Source organism: Garra rufa, chromosome 13, assembly GCF_049309525.1.
Source record: "Garra rufa chromosome 13, GarRuf1.0, whole genome shotgun sequence".
NCBI lineage: Eukaryota > Metazoa > Chordata > Actinopteri > Cypriniformes > Cyprinidae > Garra > Garra rufa.
In genome coordinates, this window is record NC_133373.1 from 41005776 (window position 1) to 41025616 (window position 19841).

Sequence of the window (19841 nt, forward strand, 5' to 3'; positions counted from 1 at the left end):
GATTGTTTGGAAAGAAACTATAGAAATTAATACTTTTATTTAGCAAGGATGCTTTAAATTCCAAGCTTTTGATTGGTATAGTTATAATGTTACAAAATCATTTTATTTTAGTTAAATGCTGATATTTGGATCTTTCTGTTCATCAAAGAATCCTGAAAGAAAAAGTACTCAACTGTTTTAAATATTGATAATATTAATAATAAAAAAATGTTTCTTGAACAACAAATCAGCATATTAGAACGATTTCTGAAGGATCATGTGACACTGAAGACTGGAGTAATGATGCTGAAAATTTAGCTTTGATCACAGGAATAGTAAAAAAAGTAAAAATATTTGAGTGTTTTTGCTGTACATTCGATCAAATAAATGCATGCTCGGTGAGAAAAAAAAATTAAAAAAATCTTTTGACTGGTATATATTCCTGACCTCAAACTTTTGAATGGTAGTGTTTTGTAAAAGTATTAAATACACTACCAGTCAAAAGTTTGGACTCACTTGACTTTTTTTTTTGTCAAATATTAATTATAAAAAATAAAATAAAAAACAATACAATACAATTATATATATTTATTTATTATTTTTTGATTTGGTTTGACAATTTGTGGCAAGGAATGATCCTCAGTTTGTTTTGTTTAGTTTTTTTCAAGGGAAAATTAAATAAATTAAATACTTCAGTTTTTCTTAAAAGCAAACTGAGAAACGTTCCTTGGCACAATTTGTATTTGAAAATATAATAAATAAATAAAAAAATTATATATATATATATATATATATATATATATATATATATATATATATATATATTTTTTTTTTTTTTTTTAATAATAAATATTTGACTAAAAAAAAAAAACATTAAGTCAAGCATGTCCAAACTTTTGACTGGTAGTGTATGTTTTTTTTTTTTTTACAAAACTCAAATGTATTTAAACTTTTTTTAAAGTACAAAAGAAAGCAATTTAAAGGTCTGATTTTCTTACTAGATGCACAAAATGCTCTTTGGAATTTTGTTTTCAAATCCTGGTGATAATTATAACAACTTGTAATTAAGAAAACTGCATGACATTAGAAAAACTGCAAAATAGAAGCATTTTTACTCATGCTACTAGTTTCCGTTCTCACAGTGATCATTAAGGTTTACTCTACTTTTGTTTTTTTTGGTTAAGCTATGCTCATGCAACAAACATCTGATTCAAATGAAAAGGACCTTTCAATTCCCCTCACAAAATCAATGCCGTGACACACATAAAGCTCGGCCAGCTTAGCTTTCACAAACAGGAAGAGATTTTACCACAATGCTAAGCCTTCAGAAAGGCCCTTAACTTCTTGAGCTATAGCTCAAAGCCCAAGCACATGATTCTTTCCACATCAAACTATCCAATCCCTCACATAAACCCAAGCTCCGACCCCGATTCGCCGGAGAGGTATGCACAATTACATAAACGCCTTTCATTCAGAGTTCACTGCCCACTAAGTGACCAGAGAAAACAATGGAGGCAGCAGAAAAGATCTGTCACCGCGTATCCTCAGGGCGTCCGCATCCACACACACACACAAGCCCTGTCACAACAAATGGCTGTCAGACAATGGGACGAGCCATTAGCGCATTCCACCCCCGACCGCGGCCCGCTTAACATTCCCCGTGAAGGCCCTAGAGGCCTGAGCACCTGTGGGAAAATCTGCTTAGAGAAGCTGCTTTTCCTGGCCAAGCGCTGCATCTGAAAGCTGTTCGGGAAGCACCCCGCAGAGCATCTGCTTGGCTGCACGTCGACCTTGTAAATAAACCCTCAGCTTGCCTAAAGTTCTCCCGCGGACGCGGCATGCCAGCCACACCTGAGGAAAACAATGAGACGCTACTCACATGTCTGTAGCCCAGGGAAATGTCCCCAGACACGTCCCCCGTCACCGCTGCACATCCGGCCGGACAGTACTTCCTACACGGGACGAGAACAAAGAGAAAGATCTGCTTACAGCATGTCAGTCAATTATAGCCAACGGTTAAAATTATAAGCATTGATGGAATGAGATATAGTCTGGAAACTGTGACTATTACCTAGAGTTGCTTTTTTATTATGTAATGTCTTGTGGCTTGGATATATTTCAATTGAATAGTTGTAGAGATGTCTGGGCAAAATATATTAAATATTCTCAATATATCTACTAGAAAAAAAAATACTTTTTACTGCATTGTAATTGTGCATTAAATGTTTCAAACCTTCTTGATTATAATGTCATATGTATAATAATAATAATAATAATAATTAATAAATAAATAAATATCACTTAAAAAATGAATTATTTAAATACGAATTAAATAATTAATTTAATTAATTAATAATTAATTGTCATTTTTAAATGAAGAATCTGAAAAGTTTTAGTTCCATTGCAACTTTAAAAAGGCTGTTTGTATAATAATTACACAAACCATATAGTATAATATAAAAAAATATTCCAAAATAAAATACTGATCTATAATCATAAAAATGTACTATTATTATATGAATATATAAAAAATATAATAATAATAATAATAATAATAATACTTTATATTAATTATTACTTAATTAATATAATATTATTATACAAACCAAATAGTATAACTGTAAAAAAAAATCTAAATCAAAATTATTATTATTATCATTTTTATATTCACATATAAAACATATAATATATATTTTTTACATTACTAATAATTATTACTTAATATAATATTATTATACAAACCAAATAGTATTCTTTATAAAACAAAATTTAAAATAAAATTCTGATTTATAATAAACATTATTATTATTATTATTATTATATTAATATAAAAATATATAATACATTTTTATAATTAATTATTGCTTAATTAATATATTATACAAACTAAATAGTATAACTATAAAAAAATTTAAAGTAACATTCTGATTTATAATCATAAAAATGATTATATAATTATATTAATATATAAAAATATATAATAATAATAATATTATTATTACTAATATTTATATTATTAATTATTACTTAAGACAATATTAGTATACAAACCAAATAGTATAATTATGAAAATATATTTTAAAATAAAATTCTAATTTATAATCATAACATTATAATAATAATAATTATTATTATTATTATTAATTAACAATAATTAATAATATATTTTATTATTAATAATTACTTAATTGAAACAATTACTTTTTAAATCAAGAATATGAGCTTAACTTGTAACTTTATAAAGGCTTTATTCTAAAATAAAATTGATTTATAATCATAAAAATATTATTAAACAATTATAAAATATATATATAATAAAAATAAATAAATAATAAAAAATATATAATAATGATTGTAACTATGTCAAAGATGAGACGTCCCAAATGTAATACTTAATAAAATGTATACTTAATAAAACTGATTTTACATACACAGAAAGCATACTAAATGCAAGTATGTACTTTAATACTTATATTAACATTAGTAAAAAAAATAAAAAAATAAATAAATATGGGTGAAATAATGTTCCATGGCCATTCAGCGTAACAAATACATTCATGGTAAAATGAAAAATCATACTTCATACGTTTTTAAATCTAAAAAAATATTGTCTGACCTAAATACACTTTTTTTGTTATTATATCAAGCTTTTGATCAGCATGCTTGTGCAAGTGTAACTTTCTCCAGGCTTCTATAAGCTGAAGACATTCTCTCACCTGTACTTTGCTGCTGGGAAATGACTGCCCCTGTCCAAGCATGTCAGCAGCTCTGAGGAGGAAAGCAGAGGAGGCCACACAATGAGGGCAAAAATGGAGCAGATGAGAAGTGTCTCCACAAAGGAAACAGGCCCCCGACTCAACAACAACAACAACAGCAGGACATGAGCATCACAACAGGATGACGGACCCACTTCCTGCACTCCCACATATAGGATGGAAACATATACATAGTTAGACATAAAGCTCACTCAGGCTCACATGACAGTCACAGACAATGACCACAGACTATCAAGCCCCCCCCCCAAAAAAGAAAAAGTTAAATATGTATTGCAAAAGTCATACCGATTTGGAACTACTTGAAGGAAAGTACAGTAAATGATGACATAATTCTCATTTTTGGATCAACTATCCTTTTAGCATTGCTTTGTTCAAACATGTTGTATAAGGAAACATCCCTAAAGGATCTGTAAGCATTCAGATGAGGGAAGGGGGCAAGCCACGGCATGGGGCCACTGCACAGCGGTTAACATGAGGGTCAGCCAAGAGACAGGAAGACAGTGGATGTATAATGTTGTGTTAAGACGATAAAGAGTTCTCAATTTAAAGTAAAGATACCTTTGTGGTTTTCTGTGGAGTATGAAAGCAGGAATCCTCTTCCAGAGATGTGCTGGCTGCTACGAAAGCGGACGGTCAGCTCACTGGAGTCTGTGTGGACCTGCGTAGGCTTGGGCATCGGACCACCGCAGTACTCCCAGAAAACTAGATGAAATAAAGGAAATGTATTAGACTTAATGAAAATGTGACCCTAGACAAGGAATTTTACACTGAGATATTAATATTAAAAATTAACATCCACCAAAATGGGTTTAAAATTAACTCCTACTAAGTACACAATAAAAATAAATAAATAAATTAATTAAAAATTGTAAAAAAAACAAACAAACAAAAAAAGTACAATAAAATGAGTAAAAATATATTAAAATATAGAATTGCATCTAAAATGTATATAAAAACCAGAACATTCCATATAATAATAAAAGTATACAAATTAAATAAATAAAAAAATAAAAGAAAATTACAGTTGCTGGAAAACTGATATCTTTATTTAAAATATATACAGTGTTTCCCCTACCATTATCTTAGGGGGGCGCCCCGCCCCCCCAACGGCACCCCCCGCCCCCCTTGAATGTCAAGTTCATTTTATTTTTGATATAGCGTCAGATCACAATAGAAGTCATTAAGGTTATCTTTCCTATAGAACAGGGCTATACATTGTTCTTTTATTAAACAAACTAAATTGCCTTGTGTTATTTATCTTATTTACACGAAGGCATGTCATTTCTGTCTTTACATGATCGCGTGTTTACAATGTCTCATCTGCGAAAACACAGACGGGATCGCGGACTCCATTCATAAAAACCGAATCTACTATAGCGCGAAATGCCACGTAAATTCGTCGATTTTTGGATTAATAAATCAAAAGTTGGTCTGTTACTTCATTCAAATCGCGATATGGACTAGTGTCTGTGAAAACTGAAATGCAAAAAGACCGTTTCAATATGAATCCTGCATGCTCCGTTTGCCTCTGTATATGAATGGTGGAGACGCGCTTTTACTACACGCATATACTGAAGCAAACGTGACGCTCCCGCTAATTTTGGGCATTTGCATCTCGCATGAACAGATAAACTCAATATCCAAAGCTGCTGTGAGTGTCACTTTTACCGTTTCATTTGAGAAAACTAGCATCATAACATGCTGTACACACACAGAAACTTCAAGGCAACCTGTCAAAATAAAAGTAACATGTAACAGAACATTAGTCTTGTATTACTTTTGTACAGTATAATGTAGTTGTTTATATATTCCTATTTAAATAATTGACATGAAACAATATATATGATAAAAATAAATATAACAAGATTAACCACTTAATTGTAGAAAAAAATACTATAATTATTATTTAAATGTTAAATTATTATTATTTATTGATTTTAACAGTAAACCTCTGTTTGTTTGCCAAAAAATTAAAAGGGTTTATTTTTCATTTGATTAAAAATAAATCAATGTTTATACTTTTAATTTGATTATGAGAAAAAATAATACACACAAGAATTAAAAAAAAAAAAAGAAGCAAAAGTTGGTAGAGCCCTATTGTTCAAAATGTTAAAATAGAGAGTTTTGGACTTATTTTTCCACTGAATAAGTCTATAATAATGTTTTCGTTATCTCACAAAGTAGGGTAAAGTACCGGGGAAAAAAAAGTAACGTTGGCTACCGGCACCCAAACCCCTAAGCCCCCCCCAACACTGGAAACCTAGGGGAACCACTGATATAAGCACCTGAACATTCCATATATTAATAAAAACATACAAATAAGATAAAATAAAACAAATATAGTTAAAAAAAAAGGTAAAAAAAATTAGTTACTGGCCAACTAATACCTTTATACATCTAAAATATACACCTTAACATTCCATAAAATTAAATAAAAAAAATACAGAATTGCATCTAAAATATATAAAAACCTGAACATTTCATATATTAATAAAAACATACAAATAAAATAGATAAATAAATAGTTAAAAAATTACAGTTACTGGCCAACTGACATCGTTATAAAATCGCATCTAAAATATATAAACACCTGTACATGGCATATATTAATAAAACATTCAAATAAAATAAAACAAAACAAAACAAAACAAATATAGTTTAAAAACAAACAAACAAACAAACAAAAAGAGTAAAAAAGTTACTGGCCATCTGATGCCTTCATTAATTGCATCTAAAATATATAAACACCTGAAAATTCCATATATTAATAAAAACATACAAATGAAATAAAAAAGGAAAATACAATAAAACAAAACAAAACCAATATAGTAAAAAAAAAAAAAGCTTAAAAAAAATGTTACTGGCCAACTGATACCTTTATAAATTGCACATAAAATTTACAAACACAAAATCATTCCATATATTAATTAAAATAAATTGTAAAAAATTACAGCTACTGGCCAACTTATACCTTATACCCAACTTATATATATATATATTACTTTTGAAATAATTTTTTGAAAAAAATGAATGGTTTAAGAATAAATAAATCAACCCGACAGTACAGATCTTAAGCCAAAAAGTTCTCCAAAAAGTCTCTAGTCTACCAAAAATAGTGCAGAAGTCATTTATGAAACCAAAAAGGCAGAAACAGTGTATTTGTGTAAAGAATAAAGATTACGCCATGTCTCCTGCCTGAAGGACAACACCTTGAACTCCGATGAGAATCTGATAAGATCTGATGATTATCAGGAGACTTTAATCTATAAAACACTACGACCGAAGCGACCAAAGGGTCAACAGACAGAGAGGTGTGAATGACACAACTGTCAAACTCTGCACCAACACAAAGCTTTAGTCATCCAGCGTCTCTCAACTGCTGTTTAAGAATCACTCAGAGAGGAATTTCTGCCATCCCGCAGCAGGACGCTTTGATCAGTGGATGTGTCTGAGGCTCGACTGTGACACCATAACAGCGTTTGTGGTTAAAGGGTTGGCTGGGGAGGAACCCAACACAGTGTGGGAAGATTCATGACCTTCAGTCTCTTCTCATGATGCTGTTTGTTCTATCCACAGCAATGGCCCACACAAAGGCCAGTTCATCTTTTCTGGCCAGGATGACCAAGAAAGACTTCAGGTTTAGGGCTGAAAGATGATAGCCTAATAGGTCAGAACAGCCTATTCACCCCGAGGCAAGAGCTGCAATATCAATTTCCTTACCATCCATCATTCATAAAGCAGAAGTTGGGTACATTTATCACACAGAGATTCAGGTTTTGAAGCAAATGGGGATGCTCTAGATTAATTTCTTGTATCTACCAAGGTCTGCCAATGACTAGAACGAAGGAAATGGAAATTCTGTCATTAATTACTCACCCTCATGTCGTTCCAAACCCATAAGACCTTTGTTCATCTTCAGCACAAATTAAGACATTTTTGATGAAATCCGAGAGCTTTCTGACCCTGCATAGACAGCAATGCAACTACCACATTCAAGGCCCAGAAAGGTAATAAGGACATTATTAAAATAGTCCATGTGGCATCAGTGGTTCAACCATAATTTTACGAAGCTATAAGAATGCTTTTTGAGACAGAAAGCTCTTAGATTTCATCAAAAATATCTTAATTTGAAGGTCTTATGGGTTTTGGAACGACATGAAGGTGAGTAATTAACAGCAGAAGTTTTCATTTTTAGGTGCACTATCCCTTTAAATGTAAAGATTTTTTTTCAAACTCAGGAACTCAGAATTTTGGAATGTTGGAACAAAACCTTGCAAATACAGGAAATGGAATGAACTCAAAAACTAGCTATAATGTTTTTTTTTTCTTTCTTTATTTGAATTAAAGGTGCCAGAATTTCATACTGGCCCAATTTAACACCTGGATATAATTAATACTGACATTTTAGCTGCTGTGGTATCCATTAACACTAGGGATGTAATGTTATTAAAGTCTCACAACACGATATTCATTGCAATATTTAAAAAATATCTTTTATAGATTTTAAAGTTAAATTATTCTATCCAATGCACCTTGAGAGTTCAAAATTAAGAGCTCCAACCCATGTTCTTAACTAAGAAAACTTAAGTTATAAAAAAGTCAGTGAATTGGCTTGTACCTGAACTTTAAAGGACACTTAACCCTCTTTATTTGTGGTATACATGTTTCAGTGTAGATTACATTCACACTGGTGATTTAGAAAGCCAAACTACTGTAACTATGACAGTAATATCTATATATTGTAAAACAATTGTTCTGTAAAGTAAATGAAAATTAATATTGCATAAGTATATTATTTTTTTCTTTACACTACAGTAGGGAAATTACAATTCTTCTTTTCTGATTTCTACTTTCTACACTTAGATATATTTTGAATTTGGACTGCAGCAACGTTACCCTTTTAAACCACTAGCTGTCATACTGCACTTTTAAGCTTTTGCTTTGACGGAAACGACAGTAAAGCTTTTATTTTGATAGAAAACTCCAGCTTCAGTAAAAACAGGCTTGCTAATCATCTGCCATGAAAATAAAAGCAGAACTGGTTCGACATTGCATTCCCAAACGCGCGTTAAACTCATAGCACAACGTAATAAACGAGTTCACTGCATGCACTGTGAACTGAGCCGTTCTGAGACGTGGAAAACACCGGATCATGAGCTGAACGCCTGAACAAAGTACGTGCTTCGCTTTGAAACATGCAGCGAAAATAGACTTGATGAAGGGATTAGCAACCTTTAAACATTTACCTAATCTTATTCGGAAAAATCTTTCATTAAAACATTTAACATTTCTGACATGAAATGTCTTGTTAAATTTTAACTGAAATTAAATTAATTTAAATTAATTATTTTATTTATTTCCAATGAAGTGCAAAAACATCAAGCTCAATCGAAAAGAAAAATATCAGAAATAGCTGATAAGTGACAATATCCTTTCGGAAACAGGAAGATTGGGCAACATTTCACCATAAACTCTGAAACATCCTCTGACACACACTGATTTCAGTGGTTTCCTCCTGCTTTACAGTAAACTTATCAAGGTGCCGACTCATGACAGCGTTCTGATTTAAAGTGCTTTACTCACAGTAATGTGACCTAGAGGAGTTTAAACTGACTAAAGAGCATATGATCAACTATATCATAAGATGTGACCCTGGATCACAAATCCAGTCTTGAGTAGCACGGGTATATTTGTAGAAATAGCCAAAAAATACATTGGATGGGTCAAAATTATTAATTTTTCTTTTAGGCCTAAAATCATTATAATATTAGGCAAAGATCAAGTTCTATGAAAATATTTTGTAATTTTCCTACCTTAAACATATCAAAACCTAATTTTTGATTAGACATATGCACTGCTTGGAATTTAATTTGGACAACTTTAAAGGTGATTTTCTCAATATTTTGAATTTTTTTGCACCCTCAGATTCCAGATTTTTAAATAGTTGCATTTCAGCCACATATACATCAATGGAAAGCTTTTTTATTTAGCTTTCAGATGATGTATAAATCTCAGTTTCAAAAAATAAACCCTTTATTGACTGGTTATGTGGTCAAGGGTCACATATGATTGCCTAAGTACAAGCAGACTCAATTAGATTTCTAAATACAGCAGTGTTTCCTACACCATTCTGTTGCAGCCCCATACAGCAACATTGGCTCAACCAATGGTATCAGTTTGGAGTGGGAAAATAATAATTAGGGCCTGAGCCCAAAAGGGCTGATGCTACCGGGAGGGCGACTGCGCAGATGGCGAGGGCCCGTTCATCGCTGCTTGCAGCTTTAATTAGGTTTGGTGCCACACTTAATTTTTTTAATTCAAATGCAGCAGTTAAAATGACATTTAGTCTAATATTCAGCAAGCGACAACTTTTGTTGAGAAATGCACTAAAGCGTTAAGAAAACCACTAAGAGGAAAAACAACTTAATCCACCACACTTTCCATTAATAAAACCCGAAAGCATCGACAAAAGATGACAAACTCAAAACACAAGACGACGTACCACTGAGAACATCTGGTTTTCATATATTATTTGACCCAGATGGAGGATCTAGTGACCACTAGGGAATTGCTAGATAATGGCTAAGAAAACAGCACATTATGTACAAACACAAATTCAAACAGCTCACCACTTTCTGCCCCATATGATCCTTTCAGAACTTTTAAATAGTCTGACTCGCAGCCCTTCTTCTCCATGTTCAGGTCTCCAAATTTAAGGACAATAGTGTGGCCAATGGGTACATTGATCCGCCATTCACACCAAGAGTTGTTGGGGTAAGTTCCTGGGTAGTTTTTGGAGGACAGGACACCACTCTCTTGGCCCAGGACATAATGACCACAGCCATCATCTGTAAAAGAAAAATGAGGATTTATTGTAATAAAATTGTAATAAAAAGCTGAATTCAGACCCAGGAAGAAAAAGACAAAACACTTTTGATATTTAGTACTTTAAGTATGAAAAATGTATCGTCATCCAAGAGGTTGTCTTTCTTTCTTCAGTCGAAAGGAAATTAAGGTTTTTGAGGAGAACATTCCAGGATTTTTCTCCATAATGGACTTCAATTGGGATCAGAAGGTTGAAGGTCCAAATTGGAGGTTCAAAGGTCTTGTCTAATGAAACGATCTGTCATTTTCCCAAAAATATATACATTTCTATACTTTTGAACCACAAATGCTCATCTTGCACTAGCTCTGCGATGCACATCCAAGGCTTCATGCATTGCATAATCATGTTGGAAAGGTCACGTATGGTCAGTTCTTCGTCTGTGTACTTTGGTAGGGTATGGTGAAAAACTCAATCTCAGGTAAGCTAGTGCAAGCTGAGCATTTGTGGATCAAAAGTACATAATTTTGATTTTTTTTTTTTTTTCTTTCAGAAAATGAACAATCGTTTTGCTAGATAAGAGGCTGGGATTGTGTCGAGCCTTTTGAAGCTGCAATTCTGGAGTGAACTAACCCTTTAAGCAGCAAAACTGTTTTCAACATTGATAATAAGAAATGTTTCTTGAGCCTGAAATCAGCATATCAGAATGATCTCTGAAGGATCATGTGACCTTAAAAACCGGAGTACTGATGCTGAAAAATCAACTTTGCGTCACAAAAATAAATTAGATTTTACAAAATATTAAAATAATGTTATTATGTAACATTTTCACAATATCACTGTATTTCTGATCAAATGTGGGTTTATTGAGCATAACTTGAAAGTCATGACATGGTTTTGACATTGAAATGTAAACAGACTCATACCAAATAAGCTGCTTGAATTCTGCTAAAATCCACAAAATTCTGGCCAATAGATCGTCCCCCAACAACAGATCAGAATTTAAGGTATTTACAATTCATCAGAATAAACATAATCATGTATGTAAAGCACCCACTACTTTTGCAATTCAGTTTGGTGCCACTAATGACAAAGAAATCACCTTAAAGGAATACAAATATTTACAGATAATGTACTCACTCCCTGGTCATCCAAGATATTCATGTCTTTCTTTCTTCAGTCATAAAGAAATTGTTTTTTAGGGAAAATATTTCAGATTTTTCTCTGTATAGTGGACTTCTATGGTGCCCCAAGTTTGAACTTCTAAAAAGGAGGTTCAAACCATCCCAAATGTGGTTGTAAATGATCCCAGCTGAGAAAGAAGGGTCTTATCTAGCAAAACAACCTATTATTTTCTTTTTTTAAATTAAAATTTTTAACCTTTTTAACCTCAAACGCTCGTCTTGTCTTGCTCTGCCTGATCTCAGGTTTTTTTTTTCCAGTTCAAGACAGTTAGGGTATGTCAAAAATCGTATTTTCTCCCCCTGACTTCAAAAATCATTTCAAAATCGCTGTAGAAGTATCGACCCAGTGATTGCAAAGTGAACATGCAAAGAAGATCAAACACCCTTAACAAAAAAGGTAAAACAGCGATGTAGGAGGATTTTGAAGCTGAGGGAGAAAATAATGGGGAATATTTTTACATACCCTAACTGTTTTGAACCAGAAAAAAACAGAGTTCAGGCAGAAGAAGACAAGACATGCATTTGAGTTTAAGATGAGACCCTTCTTCCTCGGTCGGGATTGTTTACAACTGCATTTGGGATCTTTGAAGCTGCATTTAAACTGCATTTTGGAAGATCAAACTCAGGGCACCATAAAAGTCCACTATATGGAGAAAAATCCTGAAATGTTTTCCTCGAAAAACAATTTCTTGGACGACTGAAGAAAGAAAGACATGAACATCTTGGATGACAAGAGGGTGAGTACATTATCTGTACATTTTTGTTTTGGAAGTGAACTTCTCCTTTAAACTTAAGCTTTTAAAGCTAATTTCATAGAAGGTCCAAGCCCAAGATTTATTAAACTCTTTTAAGGAGGAAGGATATGACGTGTTGCTTTTTATTTTAGATATAAAAACAGCAATCCAATCTATTATGTAACAGCAAACAAGACCCCAAATGCACAAGAGTGCCTGATACTTTTGCAACAAAAAATTACATGAACCCAACAAGCCAATGCACGCCAACCTAACGTAAACCGAATATTATTATATCAGCCAGCAGAAAGTTTAATTAACTCAGTGTTTCGACACGCACATGCCCCTAAGACAAGTCAAAACACTAGAAGAAGCCTCTACTTAGATCTAAGTATTGTAATTAAAAGACGATACAACACTCTTATTAAATAGGAAATGCACTGTCATTCACACATGCTCACTGATCAGCGACAAAGGTGTTAGAAACCATCAGCTGCTAGATACAAGTCTTATGGAAGATCCCAAGGAGAAGAGCTCCCACGCTGTGTATAAGCATTTGTGCAAGTATTGTCAAGACTGTTACTGTTCACTGGCTCCGTTATGCCACTGTCTCCCACGGTAAAGGCACTCACACCTGTGATGGCACCCCTAACTTCTTCTCTCCTTCCAGACAGCTGAGTCCCCAGCAGCCACGCAGGAACTTGGCGCTGAAGTATGCGCATAACAGACTCAGAGACCCCAGAGTTTCGTGACATTGATGGCATTCTTAAATGACACGAGGAATGAAACAGGACCAATGCTATAAATAGTGCCGGTGTGTTTCTAAGGGAACATTCGCCCCTACTAAACAAAAATGCTTTCTTTGACCTTAGCTAGTATTACGTCAGTGCTAAATACTAACGGACACACAGTGGCCTTTGTGGTGGCGTCTGAACTCTATCCAGATGTAGGGTTGGGTCGGTGCAAAAAAAAAAACTGGACGGAAACCTGAGGGCAGGTGGTGGAGGAATGACATCACATGTTAATCACAAACACGCAAAGAAACCGAAATCTATGACTACACATTTAAGGCAAGGCACTCCAAGTGAACAGGGTAAAAAAATTAACAGATATCATCATACTTCCCCAGCTGAATATACAAGTTTTTTTATTACAAACTTCGTGAAATTCTGTTTTAATATGTAAATAAGACTACTAATTAAATATTCAGTAGTCATCAGCCAGGAAAAAGCTCACCATATTTTCAAGGAAAAATTTTTGTATAAAATCAGGCAAATTATTAGGGCTGCCACTCATATTCGACTAAGAGGTTCGGTCGGCCAAACTTTTTATTAGTCGCAGAAAAAAAAAAAGTAAAAATCCATAGGAAGTGACAAAGTCACGCAGTCTGTGACGGACAGACTGTTAACGGCCGGTCTATGTGGTAATACAGTACATTGGGCAGGCCATCCAAAAGCTCACCTATCATTCATCGACCTCAAATATAGCTTATCATCTGAAAAATGCAAGTTAGGACTGCTCGATCATGGCATAAATCATAATCACAATTATTTTGGTCAATATTATAATCACGATTATTTAACACAATTATGACTGGGTCCAAAACTTTATATTAGTGATTAATTTAAAGATAGCAATACAACAGAAAAAAGATATAAATGAAAAAAAAAAAACAGTGCTTTTTTTAAAAATAGTAATTATTTGAATGTAAAAAAACAGCGTCTTCACTGTAAGAATTAAACATGCTTTGTGTCTTATTAAAACTACAAAAGTCACATAAAAAAGCCACTTCATTCAAGAGCAGTGAGTGGTTTTCATTTTGTATTTTTACGTTTCGTTAATATTAAAGGTGCCATACAATGGAAAACTGAATTTACCTTGGCATAATTAAATAATAACAGTTCAGTACATGGACATGATATACCATGAGTCTCAAACACCATTGTTTCCTCCTTCTTATATAAATCTAGTATTTGCAAAAGACCAACGAAAAATAGGTCAATTCCAACATATACCCGACTGTTACGAAACTTTCCGAGATCGTTAATAGTTACGCCTCCAACATTTGCATCGCCCAATCATCACTAACGTCAGTACATCAGTTAAACAACGTAAGCACAGAGACGGCAGAAGGAATATTATTTGCCGCTTTAAGAGCCACACTGATCCAATATACTGTTACACATGTATTTTCATTCTCAACTGTTTATGATCATTTAAGACATAACTGACAAGGGTTTACATGAATAATCACCAAGCGCCTCATTTTGAAATATTTTTGTGTGTATTTGACCGTTTAGGCATGCACCTTGAGCTGAAAGATAATTTTACATGTCCATGTTCTGAACATTAATAAACATTAATAAATCAAGGACGTCTCGTTTTATGAAAGTGCAATACAAGATTTTGCTGATTTGCATGTGAAATTAGGCTTTTATGGAGGACCGACAGCGCAACACTGGAAAGGGGGCAGAATGGGGCGCAATAATCGTTTCATCTTGATTATTGTATTTTCATGATCGTTTGAAGCCGAAATTGAAATCGAAACTGAATTTTGATTAATTGCACAGCCCTAATGCAAGTAGCAGCAACTTTACATGGCTGCTGAATCTAATGTTAACCAAGAAAAATGTGTGCTATTCTAGTGTCTATGTGTAGTGTGGAAGCTGAATAGTGTCGAGCTTACTGCAGTCTCTAGCTCTTAAAATACTCTGTCATTTTTGGTCATACAGATAAGAGTAATACATCGTTTGAATCTTTAAAGACTCTGTTTATTTGTGTGCACTCAGAATAATAACAAAACACTGTGCTTTTGTAAAATAATGAAAGCAAACAGGATGCGCATTGAGCGCATCAAATAAAAAAAAAACTAAAACTCAGTGTATACTTGCCTTACGGACATGAAAATGATATCTATAGAGAGTGAAATGTCTACTTACAAATTAGCTGATTCAAATATTTTCAGATTATGTAATGCATATGAAACATGCATACAGGTGCATCCACTAGCCTACTGCAGAGACGACGAGTCAGTGTCGCCGACTTCATCTCTTAAGCCGAAAACAAAGAAAGCACTAGTTTAACAATAACCTGCTTACTTTTAACAATAGCCTGCTTACTGTTTTTCCCTGACACATTTATAATTATTATTTTGCTGGTGCACTTGAGAGCTTTTTAGGCTATGTAGGCAATTAAAGGCTCATTATTATGATTTAAATGGTTTATTAATAAACGTGTGGCTAGTCGACTAATCGCTTACAATGAATAGTCGACCAGAAAAATCTTTAGTTGAGGGAAGCCCTACAAATTGTATATATAAAAAAAAAATCTCAGGAAAAGAATCGTTAAAAAAATCTGGCCTTTAAAGATATGTTTTGTAACTGAAATACTCAGAAGCATATAGATATACACTACCAGTCAAAAGTTTTTGAGCAGTAAGATTTTTAATGTTTTTTAAAGAAGTCTCTCCTTCTCACAAAGCCTGCATTTATTTGATCCAAAATACAGCGGAAAGCAGTAATATTGTGAAATATTTTTACTATTTAAAATAACTGCTTTCTATTTAAATACATATTTTGAAAAGTAATTTATTCCTGTGATGAAAGCTAACTTTTCAGCATTATTACTACAGTCTTCAGTGTCACATGATCTTTCAGAAAGATCAGGATTTTTTGATGAATAGATAGATCCAAAGATCAGCATTTATCTGAAATAAGCTTTTGTAAAATTATACACTGTATTATTCAAAATCTTTTAGTCATTTTGTTTTTTTATTTAAGAAATTATATAAATTATTATTTTTATTTAGCACGGATGCATTAAATCGATCAAAAGCGACAATAAAGACATTTATAATGTTACAAAACATTTCTATTTCAGATAAATGCTGTTCTTCTGAACTTTCTATTCATCAAATAAACTGTTTTTAACACAATAATAAATGTTTTTTGAGCAGCAAAACAGAATATTAGAATGATTTCTGAAGGATCAAGTGATAATGATGCAAATCACAGGAATAAAATTACATAAAATATATTCAAAAAGAAAATATTTTAAATAGTAAAATTATTTCAACATTTTACTGTTTTTGCTGTACTGTGGATCAATTAAATTCAGGCACTTTTGACTAGTAGTGTACATTAGTCTGAAACAACATTATGAAAAATTGACCAATGCATTAAAAACTAATTGTTTTTGCCTGTTGTGTCTTGCCTTGAAGAATATTCCAGATTATTAACTTAAAATGCATAAAGCATAAAGTGGTCAATAATAACATTGATTCAAAAGTGGCCAAAAAGTTTTATCTGGCTCTTGCATTCACTGCAACAGAAAAGAAGACAACTGAACTTCAAAACCAGCTCTTTCAGCATGTTGAGAAACACCTGGCCATCGTCTGCCCCAGGGTGGAACACAAGTATTCACAACAGAGAGAGTTCTGCATGTACAGACAATCCAACTGTCTTCTAACATGCACCAAATATGGGTTCACACAGGTTGAGGATATTCGACTTCCAGTAGGAGTTTTCGTAGCAAATCAGAACCATTTTGGATTCCCCAAAGAAACTCTCAGCGAACACTATAAAGAATTTTTTTTATGCAGTGGAAAGTTTCCATGGATGTTAAAGATTCTTCATGAAACTACTGACTACATCAAGAAGTGTGATACCGTGTAGTTTTGAAGCAATGCACCTTTGATTGAAACACTTACAGGAAAAGTTCTGTCATTATTTACTCATTCATATGTTGTTTTGAACCCATTTGACTTAATTTCTTCCATGGAAAGCAAAAAAAGAATTGCATGCTCTTTTCCATTCAATTAGTCCTTGAGGGAGTGTTCAAGCTTCAAACAAAATTCAAAAGGTAACATAAAAAATGGACCGAATTAATGAGTGAACTAAATCATTGAGCATTCCCATAAAAAAGGGCTAATTCACTAAAACGACTATCATCTGCTCACCCTAATGTCATTTCAAACACAAACTCAAAGCTATTTCTAATGAAAGCTTAGATGTTTCTGTCTCTTTATCAAAGTCAAGGTAACCAAAACTTAAAAGATTGAAAAGGGTTATAAATCTGTTCAGTCACTCACGTCTTCACAAGACCTGAAGCAAAACGCTCGATTCATAAGGATTCGTTTTACGACGCTTTAAACTTTTGACTACCTGGTCTTTTAATGAAGGCATGAATTCTTTAAAATCTTGAAGATGAATCAAAGTCTTATGGGTTTGGAATGACAGAACAATAAAAAGTAGATTCTCCCAAATACATGAATGTAGATCAACCCCTTCATTGGAAAGATCATACTCAGTATGATTCATTCCCAAATCAGACATATGTACTTCTCTCATGAACCAGCCAGAGTCTAGTATAGGTGTCAAGAGTTTCAGTGTAAAATAATTTGAATTTCAGTTATTTTATGGCTTAAAATACATCAAATATTGTGCACAAAGCTTGAAAAAATTGTGCTTTAAATTTTTAAATATTGTGCACAAAGCTTGAAGTTCCAGAGAGTAAATAATGACAATGTTTTCTTCAATAACTAAAGGTTTCTCCAGTCGTATTGTTTCCTTGTGTACTCAATAAGCTACTTTGGATAAGCTGAATTGAAAATCAGTCCTAAAGGAATATCCCAGCCCTCTGTGAACTGAAGTATTGAAATTCCAGACAACAGTTACATGTTTCCACACTAAAGATCAGATGCTGCTTTACCTATCCAGGCACTTTTACTGCAATACAGTCCCACTGTGACTGTTTCTTTCGAGGGAAAGTTGTTCTCATGGACAGACTGCGCCAGCATGTTGTGTCAACTGCTGTTACAACACAGTCAGCACGTTTTATAATGAGCCAAAGCTGACACCAAATATCTTATCTACAAAGTTTAGGGATATCAACTTTGTAGGTGTTGAATCGAGTTGGAAGCAACACTAGTTTCAAGGAGAAACATGCAACACCAAACTGTTCCTATACAATAATTCTAAGACAGCAAGTAGAATAGGCTAAAACAACAAACATACATCAATTTAGACTTTAATCCAAACGTATATCTATAATTATAAATCAAACTCACTGCTCTCGAGTTAAAAGGACCCATCTGGAGCTCGAGTAACAAAGTTTGAAACATTATATTTCCTCAAAACAAGCTGTGCGTTGACATACTAACATAAAAACACAAAAGCATGATATTTGCAAACAACTACACAAAGTGCTCCACCAGTAACCTTTGACGCCTCAACAAACAGCCCCTTTTGTTTCCGATCATCTGCCGTGTTTTTGTTCACTTACCCGGTTTTTCGGCGAGCAGGAGCGGGTGTATTGAATAAAAGAGAATCAGTCCATTCAGTAATGTGTGTCCAGACATCTCCACTTAAAACCGCTGCGAATGAGAGTAAAACGCGAGGGCACATTGGAGAAGCCTCACGGGAGCATGTTTACCGGGAGAAACTCGTGTACTTGTGTCCGTGTGGAACCCCAAACGCCTTGAATGAACTCTTCTCTTCCGTGTTTCTCTCCCACAGGCGGCACCAAGCGGTTACTAGACCAGTCTGACGGGTCTGGCTTGTATCAGGTTGTTAGTATAGTAGCCTAGTGTAGATACTGAGTATGGCATGTTTACAAAGTGATATTTAAGAGAGATACAAGCGATACATAAATATCGTTTCTCCAACTTTTTTCTGTTTAATTAAACATTGTTTAAACAAATTACCAGTCAAAAGTTTATAAAGAGTCTCTTTTGCTTACCAAGCTTGCGTTTCTTTGATCCAAAATACAGCAGTAATATTGTGAAATGTTTTTGCTATTTCAAATAACTGCTTTCTATTTGAAAATATTTTAAAATGTAATTTATTCCTGTGATCAAAGCTACATTTTCAGCATCATTACTTCAGTCTTCAGTGTAACATTACCCTTCAGAAATCATTCTAATATGCTGATTTGCTGATTTTAATAACTATTATTATTATTATTATTTTTTATCATTATCAATATTTAAAACAGTTGAGTACATTTTTTCTTTTGAAATTCATTTGAGTAAATCTGTAATATCATACACTATACCATTCAGAAGTATAATTTAGAAATATTTTCTAATTTAGAAATTATTTTAAATAGTAAAATATTCCAAAATTTTACCAATTTTGCCGTACTATGGATCAAATAAATGCAGGCTTCTTTAAAAAAAAAAAAAAAAAAAAAAATATATATATATATATATATATATATATATATATATATATATATATATATATATATATATATGTGTGTGTGACCCTGGACAACAAAACCAGTCTTAAGTCGCTGGGGTATATTTGTAGCAATAGCCAAAAATACATTGAATGTGTCAAAATTA

At 33.1% G+C, this 19841-nt stretch overlaps 1 protein-coding gene across 2 annotated transcripts in view; it reads right to left on the reverse strand.

Moving 5' to 3' along the window:
• The window catches only part of dcbld1 (discoidin, CUB and LCCL domain containing 1), a 56947-nt gene extending 37970 nt beyond the window's left edge, over positions 1–18977 (reverse strand). For both annotated transcript variants that reach the window (XM_073816376.1, XM_073816375.1), the window contains exons 1-5: positions 18779–18977; positions 10385–10603; positions 4314–4457; positions 3696–3747; positions 1859–1931 (exon numbers count right to left, since the gene is read on the reverse strand). In XM_073816376.1, coding sequence (XP_073672477.1) covers positions 1859–1931; positions 3696–3747; positions 4314–4457; positions 10385–10603; positions 18779–18854 — 564 coding nt within the window. In that variant the 5' untranslated portion in view covers positions 18855–18977. The remainder of the gene's footprint in view (positions 1–1858; positions 1932–3695; positions 3748–4313; positions 4458–10384; positions 10604–18778) is intronic.
• Positions 18978–19841: the final 864 nt, after the last annotated feature.